Source organism: Homarus americanus, unplaced genomic scaffold, assembly GCF_018991925.1.
Source record: "Homarus americanus isolate GMGI-L3 unplaced genomic scaffold, GMGI_Hamer_2.0 scaffold39155, whole genome shotgun sequence".
NCBI lineage: Eukaryota > Metazoa > Arthropoda > Malacostraca > Decapoda > Nephropidae > Homarus > Homarus americanus.
The window spans coordinates 207,745-234,045 of NW_024737042.1; the positions used below are offsets into that span (position 1 = coordinate 207,745).

Below are 26,301 nucleotides of genomic sequence, written 5' to 3' on the forward strand. Positions count from 1 at the left end.
AGTCGAGGAGTCGGAGGAAATTTCGGCTTGTGGAGTCGGAGTCGGTAAAATTGTCCAGACTCCGACTGAAGCTATTCTGTTCCTAAGAACAAATATATGAACTCAGGCATATTCATTGCAGTGATTCTACTGATCCCACTAATTTTCTTAAATTATTAAAAGAATTTATTTCCATTTTATAAGCATTATTATGAATTTATTGTAGCAGGCACAGTATAGCACTATAATTTTGGACGATAGTCTCTTCTTTACCATTTGAAATTTTGAATTATATCAAATTTTGTTTCGTTGAAAACTGCACAGAGGCTCTCAGCTACAAAACAATTAGCTACAACCTGTTTTTGGTGAGATTAAGGCAAATTTAATTTAATAACTTAATCATGTAAGGTTTATCCATTTTCCTTAATAAGGTATTCATTTCTTTAATGTACATAAATATATAACTTTACTTTAAAAGGAATTGTAGGATCATCATTTAGATCCACATCAGATTATGAGCTTAAACAAAATTCATATGCTGAGATCGAACTTTTAGATATACATGTAAATGGTGTTTTCTAGTTAATATCTTGAATTCTTAATAAATTTATTTTTCTTTTGATTGAAACTTTGAAAGTCAAGCCTATCATCTTTTTGTAGTTCTTAAATATCGTCCAGATCATTAATAAAGCAGTATAGCCACGGTGTTTTACTTTTTACCTGTGCAGGTTACAACATACAAATTACAATTAGGATGATAGAAATAGTTGTTACAAATAGGCCAAGGAGTCGGAAGCATAAAAATTTGAGGAGTCGGAGTCGAAGGTTTTGTCTTCGACTCCACAGCCCTGGTACCTATACTGAAATTTTGAAGAAAATCCATTTTTTGGCCGAAAATGACAAAAATTGTAAGTCTAAAGCCTTAAAGGATTTTTGGCCAAAAATACGTTTTCTCTCTGAACTAAAATTTAATGTGCCTAACTATTTAAGTACATCCAGAATAATACACAAGCACCAAGAAATGACCTCGAAAACCCATAAGTGGCGAGTAATTAGCATTGCAAAAGTAATTAAAATATTCTAAAAATCATTTGAACATTTTCTAAAAGCCATTTGAACAAGTTATAATCAAGATATCAAATTTTGGTTAACAGATCCTTAAGCAGCACATTCAGGAGTACCTATACTGAAATTTTGAACAAAATCCATTTTTTGGCCGAAATGACAAAAATTGTAAGTCTAAAGCCTTAAAGGATTTTTGGCCAAAAATACTTTCTCTCTGAACTAAAATTTAATGTGCCTAACTATTTAAGTACATCCAGAATAATACACAAGCACCAAGAAATGACCTCGAAAACCCATAAGTGGCGAGTAATTAGCATTGCAAAAGTAATTAAAATATTCTAAAAATCATTTGAACATTTTCTAAAAGCCATTTGAACAAGTTATAATCAAGATATCAAATTTTGGTTAACAGATCCTTAAGCAGCACATTCAGGAGTACCTATACTGAAATTTTGAACAAAATCCATTTTTTGGCCGAAAATGACAAAAATTGTAAGTCTAAAGCCTTAAAGGATTTTTGGCCAAAAATACGTTTTCTCTCTGAACTAAAATTTAATGTGCCTAACTATTTAAGTACATCCAGAATAATACACAAGCACCAAGAAATGACCTCGAAAACCCATAAGTGGCGAGTAATTAGCATTGCAAAAGTAATTAAAATATTCTAAAAATCATTTGAACATTTTCTAAAAGCCATTTGAACAAGTTATAATCAAGATATCAAATTTTGGTTAACAGATCCTTAAGCAGCACATTCAGGAGTACCTATACTGAAATTTTGAACAAAATCCATTTTTTGGCCGAAAATGACAAAAATTGTAAGTCTAAAGCCTTAAAGGATTTTTGGCCAAAAATACGTTTTCTCTCTGAACTAAAATTTAATGTGCCTAACTATTTAAGTACATCCAGAATAATACACAAGCACCAAGAAATGACCTCGAAAACCCATAAGTGGCGAGTAATTAGCATTGCAAAAGTAATTAAAATATTCTAAAAATCATTTGAACATTTTCTAAAAGCCATTTGAACAAGTTATAATCAAGATATCAAATTTTGGTTAACAGATCCTTAAGCAGCACATTCAGGAGTACCTATACTGAAATTTTGAACAAAATCCATTTTTGGCCGAAAATGACGAAAATTGTAAGTCTAAAGCCTTAAAGGATTTTTGGCCAAAAATACGTTTTCTCTCTGAACTAAAATTTAATGTGCCTAACTATTTAAGTACATCCAGAATAATACACAAGCACCAAGAAATTACCTCGAAAACCCATAAGTGGCGAGTAATTAGCATTGCAAAAGTAATTAAAATATTCTAAAAATCATTTGAACATTTTCTAAAAGCCATTTGAACAAGTTATAATCAAGATATCAAATTTTGGTTAACAGATCCTTAAGCAGCACATTCAGGAGTACCTATACTGAAATTTTGAACAAAATCCATTTTTTGGCCGAAAATGACAAAAATTGTAAGTCTAATGCCTTAAAGGATTTTTGGCCAAAAATACTTTTTCTCTCTAAACTAAAATTTAATGTGCCTAACTATTTAAGTACATCCAGAATAATACACAAGCACCAAGAAATGACCTCGAAAACCCATAAGTGGCGAGTAATTAGCATTGCAAAAGTAATTAAAATATTCTAAAAATCATTTGAACATTTTCTAAAAGCCATTTGAACAAGTTATAATCAAGATATCAAATTTTGGTTAACAGATCCTTAAGCAGCACATTCAGGAGTACCTATACTGAAATTTTGAACAAAATCCATTTTTGGCCAAAATGACAAAAATTGTAAGTCTAAAGCCTTAAAGGATTTTTGGCCAAAAACTTTTTCTCTCTGAACTAAAATTTAATGTGCCTAACTATTTAAGTACATCCAGAATAATACACAAGCACCAAGAAATGACCTCGAAAACCCATAAGTGGCGAGTAATTAGCATTGCAAAAGTAATTAAAATATTCTAAAAATCATTTGAACATTTTCTAAAAGCCATTTGAACAAGTTATAATCAAGATATCAAATTTTGGTTAACAGATCCTTAAGCAGCACATTCAGGAGTACCTATACTGAAATTTTGAACAAAATCCATTTTTTGGCCGAAATGACAAAAATTGTAAGTCTAATGCCTTAAAGGATTTTTGGCCAAAAATACTTTTTCTCTCTGAACTAAAATTTAATGTGCCTAACTATTTAAGTACATCCAGAATAATACACAAGCACCAAGAAATGACCTCGAAAACCCATAAGTGGCGAGTAATTAGCATTGCAAAAGTAATTAAAATATTCTAAAAATCATTTGAACATTTTCTAAAAGCCATTTGAACAAGTTATAATCAAGATATCAAATTTTGGTTAACAGATCCTTAAGCAGCACATTCAGGAGTACCTATACTGAAATTTTGAACAAAATCCATTTTTGGCCGCAAATGAGAAAAATTGTAAGTCTAAAGCCTTAAAGGATTTTTGGCCAAAATACGTTTTCTCTCTGAACTAAAATTTAATGTGCCTAACTATTTAAGTACATCCAGAATAATACACAAGCACCAAGAAATGACCTCGAAAACCCATAAGTGGCGAGTAATTAGCATTGCAAAAGTAATTAAAATATTCTAAAAATCATTTGAACATTTTCTAAAAGCCATTTGAACAAGTTATAATCAAGATATCAAATTTTGGTTAACAGATCCTTAAGCAGCACATTCAGGAGTACCTATACTGAAATTTTGAACAAAATCCATTTTTTGGCCGAAATGACGAAAATTGTAAGTCTATAGCCTTAAAGGATTTTTGGCCAAAAATACGTTTTCTCTCTGAACTAAAATTTAATGTGCCTAACTATTTAAGTACATCCAGAATAATACACAAGCACCAAGAAATGACCTCGAAAACCCATAAGTGGCGAGTAATTAGCATTGCAAAAGTAATTACAATATTTTAAAAATCATTTAAACATTTTCTAAAAGCCATTTGAACAAGTTATAATCAAGATATCAAATTTTGGTTAACAGATCCTTAAGTAGCACATTCAGGAGTACCTATCAGGGCTGTGGAGTCGGAGTCGAGGAGTCGGAGAAAATTTCGGCTTGTGGAGTCGGAGTCGGTAAAATTGTCCAGACTCCGACTCCGACTCCGACTGAAGCTATTCTGTTCCTAAGAACAAATATATGAACTCAGGCATATTCATTGCAGTGATTCCACTGATCCCACTAATTTTCTTAAATTATTAAAAGAATTTATTTCCATTTTATAAGCATTATTATGAATTTATTGTAGCAGGCACAGTATAGCACTATAATTTTGGACGATAGTCTCTTCTTTACCATTTGAAATTTTGAATTATATCAAATTTTGTTTCGTTGAAAACTGCACAGAGGCTCTCAGCTACAAAACAATTAGCTACAACCTGTTTTTGGTGAGATTAAGGCAAATTTAATTTAATAACTTAATCATGTAAGGTTTATCCATTTTCCTTAATAAGGTATTCATTTCTTTAATGTACATAAATATATAACTTTACTTTAAAAGGAATTGTAGAATCATCATTTAGATCCACATCAGATTATGAGCTTAAACAAAATTCATATGCTGAGATCGAACTTTTAGATATACATGTAAATGGTGTTTTCTAGTTAATATCTTGAATTCTTAATAAATTTATTTTTCTTTTGATTGAAACTTTGAAAGTCAAGCCTATCATCTTTTTGTAGTTCTTAAATATCGTCCAGATCATTAATAAAGCAGTATAGCCACGGTGTTTTACTTTTTACCTATGCAGGTTACAACATACAAATTACAATTAGGATGGTAGAAATAGTTGTTACAAATAGGCGAAGGAGTCGGAAGCATAAAAATTTGAGGAGTCGGAGTCGAAGGTTTTGTCTTCGACTCCACAGCCCTGGTATATAGGGAACCACGGAAGCGTACCAGTGCAATATACAATGAGACCCCACTGTATGTGTAGGGAAGTAAATAGGTATGGCGGTTAAAGGTGGAGTGACTCGGCAAAAGTTCCCCCTCTGGTAGACTTCCGTTAAAATGACACTATGTAATTTCACCACAATTCCCACATTATTTAGGTTTTCATGAAGAAAGCCACTGAGAATTAAAAACTGGGCCCTTCCAGCAAAATTTGATACAATGCACAAGACAGCCAAATATATTAATACCTACTGACAAAAACTAACAATCAACTCACCAATAAACAGATGGCATATGGAGAACGAAGGCTCGATGAAGTCAACTTGCTCACCATCTTGGTAACAGCAAGTTTGTCTGATTTACGAATCTGGTGCAGCACTCCCAAAGCATGAAATTGAACCATCACACTGTAAAAAAAAATCATTAATCTTAAATCATGTTTCTCTAAATGTTACATATGTACAAACAACCCGAGTCATTCTTAAAAAGGTGACAAATTTAATAAGAACAAGGGGAAATCCTTCTTCCAGTCTTTCAAGCCTTTTCACATTACTCTGTATAGTAAAATACTGTCAGAATGACACACAAATATACAGTTCACAGATTCACACTTCATTCACTGTCATGCATTCATTTTTATTACTGTAATAGATTAAATTTGTTCTGGTATTCCAATTCTATAACAAATCCCTAAAATATCCATACAGTTGATCCATCACTTTACACAACCTAGTGCCAGCCATCAGTAGCATCTCAACCCCCAAAAAAATAATCTTACAAGACTATGTTCTCTGGTCATTTACACACAATGCTGCTTCTTGGATGTTCATCTCCCTACACATGCATCTTTCACTCTTTCCTTCCTTTCTGCCCCCCTACAATATGTCCCTGCTTTATACATTCTTATCCCCCCATTCCTTCATTTTCCATTCACTCATTATGCCTATCATCAGGGCTGCTCAATCATAGTCACCCAAAGCAAGTGGAATATCCTAAGGAGAAGTCAGATTAAAAAGTCATCATTAGCCCTTCAGGCAAGTAATAATTTTGCCTCATGCAAAGGAAAGGAGACTTCGTAAGTAGACCCAACGATTTTGAGAGGTTTTAGATCAACATATTTTGTATTCAACAGTTTTTTTTAATTTACCCTCAGCGTCTCTATATAACTAGTACAAAATATATACAGCATGCTCTGACAATTCACAGACTTTTAATTCGCGGTCCTCGATTATTCGCAGATGACACCCTGGATGTACGCAAGAAAGTCTGCTGGTACTGTAGTCATAAAGTTGTCGGCATTTTCGCGGCAGGGACAGGGAGCGTGCAAGTTTTGTGGCGTCCCACAAGGTGTCTCACTTGTTCCGGGAGGCTGGACCACGCTCGCTCCCTCCGCCTCAGTCCATGATAAACACTTGACCGTTTCACACATGTGCTACTCTGCTCTTTTAACAACTGTGCTCCTTGAGCTTGTGATGGCTCCCAAACCACCTTCATCCAGCTGTGGGAAGGTGCCCAAACAAGTGAAGAGAGAAAAGAAGGTCATGTATTTCTCCCATAAGTACACCTGGCAACGGGAGCAGGTAAGGGGAGTGAGTGACTGCTAGTTAGCGCGTCGTCTGCAGTTGTAATTCTCCTCCTCCTGCCATATTTCACTGGATTTACTGTTATTATTAGTGCTTACTGATAGAATAGTGTTTAAAAGTGATTAATCATGGCATTGTAGCTAGGTTAGCTCATCATTGTAACAGCCAGGATACTGGGCCAAACTCAGAGGTGTTATGGTTTTTTTCAACTCATATTTTCGGGTACATGCACACACCATCCTAAATACATACCCACTATTGTGAAAAAAAGGTAAAAGAAATAATTGTCCTAAGGGCAAACATGTAACAGGAGGAAAGAGCAGAGTGTAGCTGGTGGGAAGCGTTGCCAGGGAATCGGTGTCCCTGCTGATCTTCGTTACTATAATGGAGCAGGGAGTGTATGTATGCAAATGGCGACTGTATTAAACTTTCATTTGGCTTTTATTTACCGGTTTGGTAATAGTATTTTTTTTTTTAATTTATTTACTGGTATTATTTTTATTTATTCCTCACATTTCCTGGTACTGTACAGTATACTGTATATCATTTTAAGAAAACTATGGCTGTGAGGTGCAAAAGTTGTTTTTCAACTCGAATTTTCGGGTCGATATACGAAACTTTCTTCATTTAACTCAGTTACATGCACACACCATCCTACATACATAATGTGAAAAAAAGTACAGTATTACACCACAATTACCGACATCCTTCATGTTGGGTTGGCTAGAAGGCAAAGAATGAAACTTTTGTAAGTTTGATCTATGTATCAACCCAGCTGGCGCTCAGATACTATTCGTTCTAGAGACAGTAATTTTTATGAGGAAAAAATTGTCATATAGCAACCCAACCAACCCAACTTTAATAACAAAGCATGGAGTTGACTTAAAGGGTAGACTCTCCCATTTTTTCTACAGTTCGATACATTTTGTTATCTTGTTTCCGACTATTTGTGAGAGGATTTTCGCACTATTATTTATTTTAATGTGTTTTGTAGGTGTGTGTGTGTTTGTTTGTGTGGCTACACACATATACAGTACAGGTTATAGAAATAATTGTCGTAAGGGCAAACACATAAAGGGAATATACAATTCTTTGCATTTGAGTAAAAAGTAACCCCCCCCCGGTCAGCAAATGATATTTGTGGTTTTGGCAATTCGCAGTCATTTTGAGACCCAAACCCCCGTGAATTTTAAGAGCATGCAGTACTACAATAATTGCAATAATTAAAACATGCACAAGAATGTGTGCATGTCGTTAACGACTCGTCAGCTGACTCACTGAAGTACCACCAAGTTTCCGAGGATGAAAATCAGGCACATTTTGGGGGAAAATTCTGAGAAAATCCCTCCAAAACTCTCCGTTCTGGGCCTGTGAATTAATTTTCAAGTAGTTCCGAGAGATTGCATCATGCTCCAATTCATCCCCACGTGCCAGGCGGTAGGTGGCAGAGCTCTTGGATTGCTTAGTTCATATTCTGGTGTTGGTGGGGGTGGGACAGACCCACCTAAGCAGCCAAATAAGGAAAAGGAGAAGCGGGACTATCATAAGGGAGTTAAGTTTGCCAAGTACTCGATGCAGGATAAGCAGCGTGTGATTAAGTTACTTGAGGAAGGCCTAAAAACTAGTTTCCGGAAAGCACAATCAGGTCAATAAATGCAGAATTTGTATCATCTGGAGGTTATAAATGGAAAAATCAGAGGGTTGATGTAGAGTGGCCAGTCTATGTTGTTATTTTTCCCATTAGTTTATGTACAGTATTTTAATTTGGCTCGTGCCCACGGTCTAAATATAATGGGAGGGTGTTTGTCTGGGCAAGATAAGATGATCAGATGCATAGTTTAGACTCTCTTAGACTCTTGGAAACCTCCCCAGCACCCAGAAACATTCTGGGGATATACGATAATGTCTATCTGGCGAGATGTGTAGTTTAGACTTTCGGAAACTTTCCCCAGTATAATACTGTACCCCAAAAAATTCCGGGGATGTGGGATTTTTTCTGGGTTTGAGAGAATCATCTAGTTACTCAGAAATCTCTCATCCCCAAAAGAGCTCTGCACCAAGTGTTTCGACTAACAGGGATTAAGCTTTTTCATTGCACCTGCAAGTCTTTTCACACAATGATGCAAGATGGTTGTCATCAACACCAACAGACAACTCTTTCAATTGTAGCCAACCGATCTTTCTTAAAAATTACTTGCTATGGTATTTGAGTTTCACTGCAAGGTGCCGTACATAGCCTTAGCTTTTTTCCCAAATGTTCAAAATTTTGGACAAAAGGCATTTAGCACTCACCAGTCAGAACTCAATGCTTCCTGCACCTCTGAGACCCAGCGCTTGACAACATCTGGTGAATCCTTCATGATGTGCCGGCAAGATACCAGAGCAGCGCTGCTAACACCGGGTGCACGATCAACAATAGCTTGCTTCATGTACCGTTCAATGGCATCATGGTGGCCTGCAGAACATTTGAAAGGTCATAATATGACAATCACTGAATAAAGAAAAAAACTAAAATAGATTGGTCTTACGGTAATAAGACCATAAACTTTTCAAATCTCTGTTCACTCTAAAAAGGTTACAAAAAAAATTAAAATTCTATCCCATCATAGGCCTTATCTACATAAAGAATCCAGAAAATCTTTATTAAAACTGTTTTTGAAACTCAGGTCTTATTGTTCAACTCAAAAAGCTTTCGTGCCACAATCTTTAACTGCTATACAAATCAGCAGAAAGGTATCAGATAAAGGAAGAGGTGAACTGATACAAAATCAAAGGTATCTGCCAATATCTGCAAGTGAACAGGTTTTATTTCTTTCAAGAACCATTTGAGAGTCTTGGTTGGGAGTAGGATTTGTTGTTGAGTGAATCAAGAAAAATATGACAAAAAATTATCAATGGAAACAATAAAAGCATCATACATACATCTGTAATCCTACACAACGCCCTGATCGCTGGAGCCCGGTACTGATCCTCTCTCCCAGTCATATCTTTGGTCAGGGAGGATGTTACAATGATTGTGTCTTCAGCTACAGCGCACAATTCCTGAAATCAAAGGACCACGAAAATAAGTGAAAGCAGAAGATAAGGTCCACATTTATGTAAGACAAAGTTATTTCAATACATACTGAATATTCAACAAGACAATGAAAATATTTGAAAATATAACAAATTACAATGATACACTAAACATTCACTACTACCTTAATCCCAAGGTATACAAAGTCGGAGAACCAAGTCATTGCTCTGGAACAATTTGGTCATGGCAAAAAAGGCATCAGTTGCTTCTTTGGTAGCAAGGGATTCTCCTTGGTTAAGGAGATAAAGGATCTTAGTGAGGACATGAGTGCTACGCTTCACATTAACTGGAGTCTCATTGAAAACCCGAGCTTCTTGTAGCACTGAAGTTTTGTCCATGCTGTGGTATGGGTTCCCACCCCTAAAATACACCATATGTGTAGGTAAGTATTGGTGAACAAAACACATTAAACTTTTTCATCTGTTGCTTTACTTAAGATGACCTCTGTAAAACTAATATTTTCACAATTATTAGGATAATGCAAGGGTTCTTGTTCACCCACATGATCCCATAAACTTTTTGGAAAATGTGAAAAAAATCATAGCAATCGCTTATATCATTTACTCAACTGAAATTAAAATTCCTGTTATATAATAATGACAGTTATATATGTACAGTAATGTATATACAAGTTATTTTAAATTTAAAGAAATTCTGGAAAAAATGAACTACCCATGTTTAGCAAGCCATGAAATAAAATTAATACAACAGCAGCACTGTACTGCATTAGGTAAAAACTGGAAGTAAATGTTCACCCAATAAATTGTGTAACCTGTTAGTCTCAAAGTCCCATAAAGTATTATTCAATGGTTTCTTCCTACAGATGAATTTTTTTTTCAATCTAATTTGAAAATTATTCTAAATAAAAATACTTTACAAAAAAGCCTTCAAACAGGTGTTTCAACTCAGGAGTAAAGTACTGGGTCATCTAGTTCATGTTAATAAGAATTAGATAATAATGAAAAAAGAAAAACTATGCAAAAATCTAGCATAAATGTGCTACACTACAGTAAGAGGTGGTCAAATAAATGAATAAAAAATTTTTATAAGTATTTATAAACATCTTTACCACCAATTTTCCAACTTTCATAGGACCAGAACCATGCCAGACCAGTGGTTTTCCTGGACCATCAGAGGTCTATATACAGTAGGGTCTCAAAGTACAGGACGCATATCCAGATTACCCGACCCCGCTTATAAGCGGTCGACCATCTGATCCGCCCTTCTGCGAGGATCTCACTCCTGCGTGAGCCAACCCACACAGCACTTTTATCACTTATCCGTGCTCGTTTGAGAAAAAATCATTACAATACTTTAATGTGGCTCAGAAATAAATAATATATAAAACTAAAAAAAATAAAAAAAACGAAGAGCATGGATGTGTATGTGTAAGAATTGAATGTTAGTGTGTGGAGGAAGTGAGCTGTAAGTGTAACTGCATCACTCCCTCCCTCCCTTCCCCAAAGTGAATGAGCTGGGTGGCTGAACTGTGTCACATTGCCCAGAGGAGCTATTCCTTGTACAGTACATAGTACATAAAATAATATTTACTGTACCAGTAAATGTGAGGTATAAACAAATATAATACTAATAAATAAAATAAAATTAAAGTACTGCATTACCATTAGGCAATTGTTTCACTACACATGGGAAATGAGAGAGAGCTAACAGCTGAGTTACCCCTGCTGCTCCCTCTCCCCTTCTTCCTCCTCTATTCTATATAACTTCAGTGCACTGAAATGTTTATTCCCTTTATGTTTTTGATCTTATGAATTTTTTTCACATTCTGTATGAAGGATTGTGTGAATGTAATAGAGTAAAAAAAAAATATATATATATATATATATATATATATATATATATATATATATATATATATATATATATATATATATATATATATATATATATATATATATATATATATATATATATATATATATATATATATATATATATATAAATTACATACCTACTGTACATCTACCTGGAATTATGAGTTGAAAAATACAGTAACCATAACAGGTTACAGCTCTAATGAAGAAATGTTTATTCCCTTTATGTTTATGAGTTTATGATAGTTATAGTTTCACTTTTTTTACACAACACCTGCACATATATCTACAGTATGTAGGATTGTGTGTGCATGTAATTGAGAGAGAGAGAGAAAAAAAAAAAAAAGTTTTCGTATATCTACCCAAAATTACGAGTTCAAAAATAACAATAACACCTCACAGCTCGGTATGGTTAGCCTCCTGCAAGCAAGTCCCTGGGTAGCTACTGTTCACCATAAATGACCCGTAGAAATGCATGAATTTTAACCCCTCAAAAATACAATGTGTATATAGTTTGACTACCTACTTTTTGCATAAATATTTAAGCATAAAAACTTGAAATATTATTTAGTATATATAATACTAATGCCACCACAACAAAGCAGTGCTCGGTAAACTTCAGTCAGGTATTGCTCGGTAAATTTCAAATTCCACCACCATAAAACTGTCCCAACCATCAGAGGTTCCAAACCAGCGATTGCCAGAAATTCGGTGGTCAACCTTATAGTACATTATACAGTATAGTATTCTATCAACAGCACAACTGAAAAACTTCTATCCAGCACTCAATACATTCAAAGCATAATACACGTAATGAAAAAATATAAATAAATTAACTATACAGTACAGTACTTTGGCACTATATGCTCCACTGGGCTGCATATTTCTTTTAGCTCTTGAAATGAATTTTTTTACAGAACAGCATATGAGATTAATGGGCAAGCTTCTTGCTACTGTATTTGCTTATATAGCAGTACAGTTTGATATAGGAAAGATGCCATAACAAAGCATACATTATTCCGTACCAATGTTTTCATTAATAATTTGCGATTATACAGTACAGTATATACAACCTTTTGCCTGCTTGTGGTAGATCCCTCGGTGATCAAGTACAAAAGTGACAAGAGAGAGCCTCTGAAAAAATTGAAGTACAGTACCTGTACAGTATATGTCAACTTCACAAAAAGGAGAAAATCCTAAAATCCCTTTTTTGACCAAGGAAGAAGAGAACTGCTACTGTATATTGATTAACATAACCTGCTAACTCGAAGGACTGAACTGCCTTACCATACTTTGGGTATGACAGCTCAACCCTTGTGAAGCAGCTGCATTTACAAACATTTCTGCATCTTCCAGAAGAGGGATCTATTGATATGATTTATTAGATTTACATAATACAGTTGAAAAACAAGATGGCAAGCTTCTCTTTGAGAAAGAACAATAATTAGAGAAACATACAGGTCACTTAAAATCTAATGATACTCAAAAGAAATTGTACACCTGTAAATGTATCCAAACCCATAATATGGGATTCGAATCCCACTACTGTTCTGTACAGTATATGTCTCATCCTTTATGCATAGAATAGGTTAAAAAACCATATGCAGAAAATAAAAAAAATTATGCAGGTCATAAACAAGAATACAGTAATGTACCAGGAAAATGTTAATAAAACTGAAAACAAAAAGATACCAAGCCAATATTTGTGCTAATATAACCCCCTATGTGAAGCTCCACCATTAGCTGTACTGTATATGTTTACAAAAACCGGAATCATAAATTTATAGTTTAAGAGGGGACACGAACACACAGCATCATGAGAGAAATATTGGCATAATATTTACAGTACAGTACTGTAATAAATTTATTTCTCCATTTACAAATCATGTACTGTAGATAGATAAAATTACAGCCATATAAGTTTTTATGTTTTACTCTGTAATTTCCCTCTTCTTTCTTGCCCTACCCATTACAAGTGAGGAAAGCGTTGTCGTATCATATTTATGACTTACTATCATCCAAACGACATTAGTGGAAAAAATAAATGCAATAGAAGAACTCTTTCAGGTGTTAGCCATCTCCTCCTTTATTACCGTACATCACTATCAATTAAAAATGAATAACCTATTTTTTTAGTACAGTATTCGCATCTACAGTAATCGTCTATGTCCTATACCGAATGTGAAGGAGACGGTTACCACCAGAAATAAGTTATGGAATTGAACCAAAATTTCAGTAGAAATTATTTGCATGATAATGAACACAAAAATGGGAACAAGAATGCATAGAACCTAATAGAACCTATCGCATTGCTGTTTCAATTTTTTCATTATCATCCGAACATCTCGAGAAAAATTGAACACATCCGCTATTTTTGTTGGTAAAATTATCGTTTCGGTCATGCAGTGATTTTTAGATATTAAATTTTGGAATCAGTAGAATTGTGTTAACTACTGATTCCAAAACTTAAAATCCTAAAAATCACTGGATGAAAATGTCTAATACAGTAATACCTTTTTGTTAGTAGTTTCCGTGTTTGTCTTAAATCTTTACACACCAAAAATACTACAATGTTGTCATTTAAATTTTATTACTCATTATCATCCAGACATCTGAAAATTAGGTGAAATTCCTTAATGTCCAGCTGGTGCCAACCCTTTCCTCCACTTTTACCCTGAATCTTTAATTTACCTATTAATATTATTATTAAACAGATTCTGACACAATTTAGAAGCATAAAGTCAATTTTATTAGTCATGTGTCAATAATTTATAAATTGTCGTGATGAGCATGCTGATTTATATTTTTCTTGCCTAAAACCATATTCAGTATACTGTAGGTCTGCAATCTTCTGTCTTAAGTATTAATTTTAATAAAGATTTGTTTTAATGCCCCATTTTGTTTTTTACAGGGAAATATATTTTTCAGGTGTATATTGTATAAATCTGATCTTCATTTTCTTTAGAAAATTTACATTTGTAAGAAAATGTTAGACATTTTACAAAGAATGGGGAATTTCTTAAGAAAATGAAGGTCAGATTTAAACAAAGCACACAAAATTACACCAGAAAAACATATTTCCCTGTTAAAAAAAAAAGCCAAAATACACAAGAACACTATATTTTTCATAACTGAAACGAAACCTAATCTAACCTATTGATCACTTTTAAGCGGGGTTGGAGAGAATGGAGGAAGATATTGAGACGATGTCAAGACGCTCGTGATATTTTTGTATTTTTTAATAGAATTCAACTTTTGACATTACCTCCAAAATAATGAGGAACCAAGAATGTTGAAGGTAACATAACCTATATTTAAAGTCCAAATAGCAAAATATTAAACTCTGGTAAAGGTGTAGAAAAGGGTGATCACCAGAAGTTGTTTGTGATTTTCTTGATTTTTGCTATAGTACTTTAACTATATTTTTGATGATTTTTAAGTATATTAAAAGAAACGACAAACACTATTATAATTTTAAGTACATTTCATTTATTTGTTATTTACTCTATCCCGCTTCACAATTCTCTTCCGGCGCCATTTTTTTTTTGTTTACCTCGCTGAATACCTTTTCAAGGGCGTTTCCTAAATGATGGTGAACACTTCCACGTAATCCTCCTCGCCATTGCTGATGTATATCAACCTCAATATTAAGGTAAATTGTTTAACACATAAACTAACACGATAATGCATAAAACCTAAGAACCTGACCTAACATACTCAAACTATGGGTATGTTAGGTCAGGTTCAATTAGGTTCTATGCATTGTCGTTTCCATTTTTTTTTAATATCATATTAGTGTGTAGAAAAAATTTAAACCAATTCGGCCAATTTCCTCTGGTGGTCACTCTTTTCTACACCTTTACCGTAACTCTTTTTAGAGAAACTGGCGGAGGGTATAGGACTAAACGGCGTGCAAAATTGATTGAAAACAATTATAAAAATGCCGGATTTTCATTGTTATTTTATAGTGGTACTGTTGTAGCTTGTGGAAATATGTTAAAAACTTGTTATTTTTAAAATAAACGCTACATAACATATGTGGCTATGAAGAACAGACCTAACCAACCAAATCAAACAAACAAGTATTATTTTACTTTCGGACATAGCCCCAAAGTTATAATCCACTGAAACATTTAGATCTCGCTATTCTGGGCATTTAGAACCTCATATATACATGGCGGAAATGGATAATAGTGACACAATTTAATTTAATTAATTTTAAGTAGTTTTCAGTCTTCATTTCTGTGAGGAGATGTTATCTACGCATCACGCATACGCAATGTTGACTGACGTCATCCGGTCGTGACCAATGAGGTATCAATATCCCGTTAATTTTTTCGACCAATCACATTTGACCGGTTTCACAATGGCCGTGGTGGAGGTTGGATGTTGTTTGTGCTCCTACGATTATTTTAAGTTTATTGCCGAGTTTTACAACAGACGATCATTCTGTCCAATTCTTATATATCCTTGGTCCTTCCACTTCTAACTAAGGTATTGTACTTTCGGACATGGCGTGCCCCAGAGTTTTTAACTCCTGAAACATTTAGGCTAGTTTAAGCTAGGCCTACAGGGGCCAGAGCCCCTGGCTAGGAGTCAGGTTAGGCCTCCCGGGGGTCCAGGGGTTAGGTTAGTTAGGCCAGATGACTCGTTTTCGTTTTCTACCCACCTAAAACCCGATTTCCCAGGTTATCCCCCATTATTGTTGGGGGAGGGGGGGGGTAAATACTAGCAATTTCCGCCAAAAATGAATGTCCGATTCGTTTAAAATACACCAAAGAACACTGGAAAACCATATTGGTCAATCCCTAGGGACTCGTGTCCTAAAGAACAAATTTACTAAGAAACCTACCTAACGTTACCTAACTTCCTCGGTATATTAAACAAAGACTTCCTATGGTGAAATTTGAGGCAGCCCTGGCGGGTTAATCCTATATATTAGCCATGGCATTAAAACGAACCTTAACCTTAATTTCTCGCATTAAATATAAATGAAAATACTTCTTATAAGACACCGGCGGTCAGAAAACTTCAGATCAGCTGTGACAAACTCCTCACTACTGGACTCCCCACCCAAACACAGCTTACTTCATCAATTAAAGTGTTTAAATTATATTATATTTTCTTCACTTGTACTTCACTGTTATACCTACCATCCTCTTCATCTTTTTTCATCTGCTTGAAGGAACCTATCATGATTAAAGCCTCTTGTTTCCCTTCACCTCAGCTGACAGGAGTTTGTTATGGCCACGTCGACCTGGGACTGGTATGGTGACTCTTGTTCTATATAAAAAAAATATATATCAATCCAGAGGTATAAAATTAACACTCTTCTACTAAATTGATGGTAAAGTAATTTTTATTATTGCTTTCATTATTTGAGAAATTTTACGTAGGTGTAATAAGTTGAATGTAAGCTTAAAGAAAGTGTCAGGTATGGCCACAAACATAAAGTTGGGATTATTTTCTTTACCTTCACCCCAAAACTGTGATGTTGACTTTATAATGTAATAAAGTTATAGCTTCAGCACCTAAGGAAAAAAATTAATACCAAATATTAACTATTTACGGGAAATAAGCTGATGATATAGGCTTACACGGAATGTTTAGTAAGCTGATAAGGGATGAAATTATATTATTATTACATTACTCTATATAATTAAAAAAGTAGACAGAATAAAATACATTTGTAGGAGAGGGCGCTGCCTATACAGTATTAGCCGTAAAGACAGATATAGAACAGAACAATTGGAGGTGTGTCTGTTAGGCATCAATACGGTGAGTGATAACTTCTGGGAACATAATGACAGCTCAGGTTGTCTACCACTCAATAAATACTGTACCGGCATATTCGCAATGAAGTATTTACCAATCTCATGCCGCCTATCAATACAAGATGGAAAATAAAATGACCATCGTTGCTTCTGTCCCATATAAGACAATGACTAGAATATATTACAAAGATTAAAGATTTTTATGAAATATTTTTAAATTAAATGAATTCTTGCGAACATTCGAGAAAAGGTGATCAAGCCTCAGGTGCAGGTATTGTGTGTTGTGGTCAGGAGTCTCAAGAGGCAGTGGTCAGTGTGGTACTCTGCCTCAGCAAGTGGAGGTGTACAGTTGTCTTCCAAAATTCGCCACTACAGTCTGTCTTTTGGTGTGTTAAAGGCAACCGTAGTGTACCTAAAAAGGAGGCAATGAATTTATACATACAGTGTTATATTTTATGTTTTAAAGATACAGTAATTGATTAACTGATGTGACCCTGGGAATGTGGTCATTTCCTTTACAGTGTTTTTTTTTTTTTTAATTCCTGTTTGGAAGTGAATTAGAGTGTTATCTACTATTACCTTACCTTCCAGTTATTAAATAAGATGTACAGCACAGTGAATGGTAAAGGTAGGGGGGTAATTTCTGAGAACATCACTACCACCAGAAGTTGTTTAATTTGGTTAATATTTAGAAATTGCCAACTCCGACATATATATTGAGTCTTATATAGAGGTAAAGAGAAAAAATAAAAATTCCGTTGGAAATTTATATTTTTGGAGTCCAGTATTATAAATGGGTTAATATTTGTTTTCAGGTTTACAGTTAACGTGAAGATTAATGCTGCCAACAATTCTACAAAACACACTGCTTTTCCACCATAATTTTTGTTGTTAATTGCTAGTGACTGTGTTCTCTTTTTTATAATTTATACTATAATACCGGCAAGCCATGGGAAGGGGAGTGGTAGTCACAGGATCTGAATCATTACCATGCTTTATAATACATGACCCAACATTATATAACCACTCGGGGGTCGAGAGCTAGGTCAGGTTAGGTTAGGTTAGGTTAAATAAAGAAAACGTTATTTTTTTGCCTTTTCAAGTAAACGTTTACTAATTAGGCACTTACGCAGGCACCAGTTTGTCTTCTTGGCAGTGACATCTCATCCCAGGATGTAAACGGCCAATCATAATGGCGTATTTCAAAACATTCAGCCGCTGGGGCCCGGATTAACTCTGATGCTTAGTGTATGCTTATGAGACCATTGGTATGAGTGGCTGCTCTCACGTCCACATAAATCATAGAATTACACCATATCATAGTAAGTTCTTTCTATTTAATATGCTGGGGGTCCAGGGGGCAGAGCCCCTGGCTAGGAAGTTAGGTAGGGTTAGGTGGGTTTGTTTGGTTAGGTTGGTGATATCTTATAACAACGCTAAAGCTGCTTGTTTTTCTGATAAACTAAGGTTAAATTAGGTTTAATTTAGTAACACTGTAACCACTTTTTCACACATTGGCCATGACTATGACAGTGTCCACTATAAAACAGTGAAATTGCAGCATTTTAAAAATTGTATATTATGAAAAATTGGCGGCGGGTCAGTCGGCAATAATTAAATACCCGAGTTTTTATTTATTTATATTGTTTTCTTTGTCTACGGTCATAAATCACCAGTAGTGGGTTAGAGTATGAAGAATGAGAGAAATTGCTGGGTGAAGAAATTAAATAAAAAGGGATTTTCTAGAGAGATACCTGTACTGTACAGTGTAAATACTGTATAGACACATCATTAGATCTCCCATTATATTTATCCTTGCACAATACAAGTAATGATATTGTTTTTCTGTTTCAGGTTTAACTATGGCACTGTATCGGATATTTGAGTGGTCCCTCCTACAAACGAGGACCCGTTTCTTGCACACATCATCAAGTGGATTAATCAAAGTTAGTCAAAATTGAATTGCAGTACCGTAATTGTATTTTCTCAGCAAGATAATTCTTCCCGAATATGCAACAATATCATACAGCAAGATCCTTTTAAATTGGACTTCTGTAAGTCAAAAAAACAACCTTAGTTGGACGAGATCTGTTTTAGGAGGGGTTGTGTGGGGCGGTAGTTGGAAGAGGAGTCCATTTCTGAGTTTGTTGTTGTGGCCACTGCTGCACTATGCACACTGTTTTTCCTAGGGCTTCCCTAGTTTGTTGTTTTAGCCTCTAAAGCAGGTAAAGGTAATACAACACCACTGAGGATCACTGGGAGGAAAGGAATGGTGCTCAAAACTTTACCAATTGAAGAGAGAGAAGATTTGAGGCAGAATTGAAGCTCTATGAACATTATCTGTGAGAAGTTTGGAGTGAAGCAGAGTATTTTTTTATGACACCAGCTAGATTGAAGTGCTACTAGATATAAGTGTAGTTAAATGTAGTATAAGTGTCAATATTGGTACGGGTCCTCGTTATAAGAGTATTCACTATCCTCGGTTTCACAGTTAGTGGTCAAGTTTTTGTGACATTTCACGTAAAAAGTCAATGCATTTAAGCAGATTCAACTAAAAGACTCTAAAAACTTAAGATAAAAATCAAAATATTTTCTTATATTAAAATTATTATTTTTATAACATTATAATAGGTATTTAGTCTCAATGAACCACTGGAGTGAGTGTGCACAAATGTTTCCAAGGTAAATAATTGTTTAATGATACAGTATACTGTACTGTATACATTTTTTTGAGTGTCATGTACAATGTCTTGGTCCCAATTTGACCTATTTCCATTATTTCTTAGGGGATTAATTCCCTGCTATAAGCGGATTCATTATGAGTGGCATTTTTCCAGTCCCAATGAACCACGGATAACGAGGACCCCCTTATATTGTATGTGTAAGCAGCCCCCATAGTCTTCTACTACAAGAATCATCTGCTACTGTTAACTTCAATTTTATTTTTGGAAGAGATTTTGAAGCAAAGTGATGGGTGAAAGCACCCAAGGGCAGGTTATGCATAAGTTAGAATTCTAGATAAGACAGACAGCTTTGAGTTCCAAATAGTCACTGTCACAATTACATAGTTAATGTATATTTTGATATGTGGTAGGTTGAATTAAATTTTTAGTAATACTTAATAATGCTTTATTCAGTTTAAAATTTGGCTTTAGTAAAGTTTTTCTTTTACTTTTCAGCAAAGTAATTTTGCAGAAGATATTGACCCACAGCAATATGCTCTTCTTGATGAGCCTTGTATTCTGGTTGATGAGAATGACACCAACATTGGCACAGCTTCTAAACGTGACTGTCATTTGATGCAGAATGGATCAAGCCTTCTTCATAGAGCCTTTAGTGTTTTTCTCTTCAATAAAACCGGTGAACTTCTGGTGCATCGCCGCTCTGATGCCAAGGTGTGACTGATGCTATTATCAAAGGTTCTAGATGCAATTGTGTGATGAAATATTGGCTTCTAAATTTTTGTATTCCTTCTTTATCTTTCATCATGGTTTTCTTAATTGTACAGGTGAACCCCGATAACCGACATCCCTTTGACCGCCGATTTGCATAATTGCCGATTACATATAGGGGAAATGCCCCACAAGTTCGTTGATACCCAGAGATCTGATGATTGGCAGAGCTGACATGGTGTAAATTCTTGTCTCCAGAGGGCTCTGCACACTGCCTCTGACTCATTCCCGCCATCTTTGTGTGTCTGACTTACAGTAGTGTGCTACTCAATCATGCCTAAACACTCCAATCATAGTTCCTCTTGTGCTGGGCAGCTTGATGTAATAAGTCATAATAAAAGTGGTAGACACTTGAACTTGCTACCCTACACTGTCTCTACCATCCTCAACATAGGTAAATAAGTCTCAATTATGCTTTACAGTGCTTAAGGCTTATTATGCTTGCTTTGTATGTCTGCTTTATTTTCTTGCTTGACAGTGCACTGTACAGAGATATATCAAGGGTAGATTGGGATTTTTGGAGGGTGGCTGGTCCCTAACCCCCTGATTTTGTTCTGTTCTTATGGGATTTATTGCTCCAATAACTGTTGCTTCACAAACCGACAATTTTTCCCGGTCCCTATGTGTGTCGGTTATCGGGGTACCTGTATGCCTGAATTCATAATTAATATGTCTTTGCAACATGTTGGCAGATGAAAGCTAGAATTGACAATAATTAATTAAAACCACTTTCACTCTTTTTCCAGATAACATTTCCAGGTCATTATACAAATACCTGCTGCTCCCACCCACTACACACTCCACAGGAAACTATTGAAGACAACGTGTGGGGTATCAGACACGCTGCTCAGAGACGCTTAGAATTTGAGTTGGGTATACCTCGTGAACAAGCAATGCCAGGGGATTTTACTTACTTGACCAGGATTCATTATGCTAGTCCATCAGATGGAATGTGGGGAGAACATGAAATGGATTACATTTTATTTCTACAGAGAGATGTGTCAGTTAACCCAAATGAGAATGAGGTGCAAGATGTCAGATACGTGAAGAGAGAGGACTTCAATATTTTTTTAAAGGGGTTGAGGGATAGCAATATTCCCATCACACCTTGGTTCAGTCTCATTGCAGAAAAGTTTCTCCCATTATGGTGGAAGAACTTAGACAATCTTCACAAGTTTACAGATCATAACCAAATACATAGGATGCTTAAATAATATACTTGACTTCTAGAACTGTGTCTGCAAAAACATATTGATCCCTGTAATCTCAAATCCAGCATAAAAATACTTCTAATTACACAACTAAGATCAATATATTTTTGCGGAACTATTTCTGTTACCAACTTTAAGGTAATTAATTTAAAATACAGTAGTAATAATAATTTTAAATAAAAAAAAAGTTTTTTCTTATTACCCCACAGACCTGTAGATATCTTGTAAATTAAAGAAATACCGGGTATATTCTTAAATTGTGCCATGAAGCAATAAATTTGTCCTGTTTTTTCCAGTGTGAACAACTAATTTTTAAATATACAAAATTATTAATGAATGCAGTACAGTAGAATCCTGGTTATCTTGGAGTCCAGGAAAGGGATGCACTAGCATCTGACTCAATTCTGCCTCAACAGCTCACATAACTCAAAATCATAAGTGGGGGCTAAGTGAAAACTTAAGTTTGCATGCTGAAAACAAATTTACGATTGTTGTTGCGTGGCTAAGACTTTAAGTAATTCTGCTGTGTCAGCTGACATCATTCAACCAATCAGAATGCACGTTACAAATATTTTTGTCCCATTAGCCAATCAGTGGATGTTATGATGCAATAGCACTAAATTTGAATGTCTATGGGGACCACATTCTCCACAATGCTACAGCCATACAATATTAGCTGCAAATCAACAAAATCACAACTGAGGTTTATTTATTCCTTTATTTATTATTTACTTTCTTACTTTCTCTTTTTTTATATACAGGATTAGCACACCATGGCACAGGTCAATGACCCACATCAGGGTCTGGGGGCAAAAATATAATAATAATAACAATACCTGTAATTAATAACAATATAATAATAATATTAATAATAAAAAAGGACCATAAATATATACAAAAAAAAAAAATCAATAGCGAGAAATGATATGTGTGTGTTGTGTTGTCAAAGTAAGAGAAACAATTGAGACCCTGCAATTGTGTGTAAATGAGACAGTCAGATCAGCAACCTGGGACTTGGTCCAATATGGCAGCAAGGTCTACCATTAGACAATACATTATGCTTCCAATATCTTCCCAGGTGGTAGTACCTCCCTGTTTGGTAGCTGCCTGCTATCTGCTTTATACTGTAATTATATTAACTATTTCTTTATTAATCTTTCTTTAATTATTTCTCTTACCTTCTTTCTTCATACTTAGAGAGAGGGAGGTATAGGAGGAGTGTGCGGGGGAGTAACCGTTACCCTCCTGACTTTGTGTTAACAAAATAAGTTAGTGGTGGTACAAAGCACCAATCATACAAATTTTTTTCTAAATTAAAATAACAAAATTACCAAAACTTTTTTTTGTAAATTGCATTTAAAATACCTTTCCCATGTATTACATGATCAAAAATCCTAAAAGACCACACACTATGCTAAAAGCAGTGTTGTCCTAGTGAACGCGAGGACCAGTTTGCTCACTTAAAATAATTCAGAAGTGGACTTTAGTTTCCAAGATCCCAGACTCTGGCACACTTAAATTGCTTTGTGCATATGGTCTTAGCTAACACAGATGATTTAAGTGCACCAGCCAAGAGTTAAGAGTGCCAGCAGAGACATAAGTGACTTAAATATGTTGGTGTGCCCAGGCAACCAGCAGATTCAACTAACCAGCACCAAAATGAAATAATAATAAAAATTCCTCCAAAATCAGCTAGAATTGTAAGTTTGAATATCGTGCACAATGGAGATGAGCTGCCATATTTATTGCTTTGATAAACAATAAAATTGATACATAGCTTATCATTAAATACAATAGCACATTTTATATAAAAAAAATAGCTCCTTCCACACACAAACCATCCTCTGGGCAATGCCACCCACTTAAGCCAGGCAGCTGACTCACAGACATGTGGCTGCCACGACGTCACATCGGGAGGGAGGGCGGCCACCGAGTTATAGCCCACCGCATCCACACATTTTTCTTATTTTATAATTTTATATTTTCTTTATTTCTAAGCCACATTAGAGTACCGTATTGAAATGATTTTTCCAAAAATTTTATAGGTTCATTACATGTAACATTATACGAGGCGGTTGAGCTGGCGAGTCGGAAAGGTTTACCAAAGGAATCCAAGCCCTTAAGAAAAATAAGGATTTACATGTTACTAAAGCAGATAAAGACAACACAGTAGTGAATGACCTTTATGTGATGTTGCAACATATTCTAGGCTCATAAATAATCCTTCCAACACAGTTAACACTCAATTTAACAAAAAACTTAAGTCTCTATTAAGAGGTGAAGTTAATCTCATTAAACAGTTTTCTTCAACGTTTCCTTCACTGCCATACGTGTACGGTCTTATCAAGACTCGAGCCAAATAACCCAGCAAGACCCATTATTGGCTCAGTTGGGTCAATCACTTTTATGTTGTCTAAATGGCTAGTTTCTTTACTAAACCCCCTAGTTGGCAACATATCAAACTCTAATATTAAAAATAATATGGATTTAGTTGATAAACTCAATAACTCTCACATTAATTATGATTTTAAACTGGTCAGCTTTGATGTAACATCATGCTTTGCAAAGGTCCCAGTTGATGATTTGCTCGAGTTCCTCGCAAATTTCCTGAAGAATATTCCCTCACCCGTCTCAAAAAATGTTTTCATTGAACTTATCAAACTGTGTATTAAGGATTGTAAATTTGAATTCAATGGAGAATATTATGCTCACAAATTTAGTATGGCTTTCACCAGTATTGAGCAACTTATATATGGAATTTTTTAAGAAACTACCAAGTAATATTTTACCACCTTCAGCAGTTTGGTTAAGACATGTAGATGATGTAATAAGTCTTTAGCCATGTAAAGAGGACTTAAAAGCCTTTCCACCACTACTTAACAACTTGGCCCCATCGATCAAATTCATGGTGGAATTAGAGTGACTGCAAATTACCCTTCCTAGACTGTCTGATCCACAGAGTAGGTAACACCTTCAAGTTCAGTATTTGTCTTACCACTGCTTACCTGTAATACACATTGTTGTATACTGTACTACATGCTGTATCACTCAGGGCTGGTATATCCCATCATCTTCGCCGGATAAAAGAGACACTATTAAGTACAAATACTGTACCATATATAATATCCTTGCGGAGGTGAGTATTTCAGCAATTAGAACACAAATTCGCAGAGCTTCCCTTTGTGTGTATTATAGCTGAATTGCCAGGCAAGAGATGAGCTTCGCAGTGCGCATGGAGGCTGGATGAGAGAAGGACTTTGAAAATAGCAATTAAATGCCAGGTAGTGACGTGTCCTCCTAATATTACTTAAGTAATTATTAGATGTTTTAATTGCTTGTATGTTGGCCTGGCGAATTGGCTAGGAATTTACATACCTAGGTAGCATTGCTGAGCGTCGCATTCAGAGCACTGAACAAAAAGAGACACATTTTAGATTTTCTATGTACAGTATCATTTAAGCATTTTCGACTTACGACCTGGATTTGGGTCCCTAACCCCGTAGTAAGTCGAGGAGCAGCTGTACTCTGTGCTCGGGAACGCATCCGTATTTAACCCATCTATTATTCCCCCCATTATATGAGCAGGCTCCAAGGAGAGTATCTCCTCGTATCATTGAGATTTTACTGTATATTATTAACACCATTAGTATATCATTACACTACAGTATAGTCTGCATTTACGTGGTCAATTGAACCAGTGGAGGTCCACGAGAAACGCATAAACGAAATAACAGAACATATGGGATTAATTGAAATAGAGACTGGGCCGACTCTCAAACTCCACTTTTTCTGACACAATACGTACCTTGTAGTAAAAATAACATCATAATTTTATAATGGTATTGACACACACAATATCTAAATAAAAAACTACACTACTGTACAAATCTAAAGGTGTTTAACACTTACATTAGTAGAAGAGATGGGTCGGCACACGTGGATGGCGGCTGGTTCCGAGGCAGAGGGCAGATTAGTGGCCCTCCAGTGAATCACTATAACTATTCACAGAGGTTTGCAGGGCCTCCCTGACAAACCCTACAAAGTCCATATCCTCACTGTCACTGACTTGGGCTGGCTGTGGTTGTGGTGGGTTGCAGGCGAAGAAGTCCGTAATACTACGTTGATGACTAGCTTTGATGTTGTCGTGATACATCTGGACATACGGCTCCATAATTTCGACAGAAGGTTATTAGACACTTCATACCGATGCTTGACTGTGTCTTTGTCAAGGATGAGCTTGATTTTCTCCCCCAACTCGATGACTTCCTTCACATAACCATGGCTTGGTCCGGGTAGTTCAAGGTTTCTCAGGGGTGGTGGGGGTCCAGCGGAAGCCATTGTGGGGGGAATAGCAGGCACAAGAGAATAGTATACGCGGAGAACTGAGAACAATGAGACTGGCCCG

General features: G+C 35.4%; 2 protein-coding genes across 5 annotated transcripts in view; one reads left to right on the top strand and one right to left on the bottom strand.

Moving 5' to 3' along the window:
• Window positions 1–16,751, bottom strand: part of LOC121872548 (coatomer subunit gamma-2-like) — a 36,685-nt gene extending 19,934 nt beyond the window's left edge. The window contains 6 exon segments of the mRNA XM_042375332.1: window positions 5,243–5,372; window positions 8,841–9,003; window positions 9,467–9,590; window positions 9,749–9,763; window positions 9,765–9,985; window positions 16,613–16,751. Coding sequence (XP_042231266.1) covers window positions 5,243–5,372; window positions 8,841–9,003; window positions 9,467–9,590; window positions 9,749–9,763; window positions 9,765–9,985; window positions 16,613–16,655 — 696 coding nt within the window. The 5' untranslated portion in view covers window positions 16,656–16,751.
• A 365-nt stretch (window positions 16,752–17,116) lies between these two features.
• LOC121872549 (isopentenyl-diphosphate Delta-isomerase 1-like) lies at window positions 17,117–22,698 on the top strand. Of its 4 annotated transcripts, none has more exons than XM_042375336.1 (4): window positions 17,117–17,237; window positions 19,088–19,179; window positions 20,413–20,628; window positions 21,432–22,696. In XM_042375336.1, the coding sequence occupies exons 2-4, from the start codon at window positions 19,096–19,098 to the stop codon at window positions 21,897–21,899; spliced, it is 768 nt and encodes a 255-aa protein (XP_042231270.1). In that variant the 5' UTR covers window positions 17,117–17,237; window positions 19,088–19,095; the 3' UTR covers window positions 21,900–22,696. The 4 variants fall into 4 exon arrangements, with proteins under 4 accessions (XP_042231270.1, XP_042231268.1, XP_042231269.1 ...); XM_042375334.1 differs by lacking the exon at window positions 17,117–17,237 and adding an exon at window positions 17,441–17,564 and having other exon boundaries at window positions 21,432–22,698; XM_042375335.1 differs by lacking the exon at window positions 17,117–17,237 and adding an exon at window positions 17,523–17,619 and having other exon boundaries at window positions 21,432–22,697.
• The last annotated feature ends 3,603 nt before the right edge of the window (window positions 22,699–26,301 follow it).

Coding starts and splice junctions, on each gene's coding strand:
- LOC121872549 (XM_042375334.1), top strand. CDS start 17,456: ATGAATTCTTGCGAACATTCGAGAAAAGGTGATCAAGCCTCAGGTGCA. Junction 17,565..19,087: donor CAGTGTGGTACTCTGCCTCA/GCAAGTGGAGGT, acceptor TTTCTGTTTCAG/GTTTAACTATGGCACTGTAT. Junction 19,180..20,412: donor CATCAAGTGGATTAATCAAA/GTTAGTCAAAAT, acceptor TTTACTTTTCAG/CAAAGTAATTTTGCAGAAGA.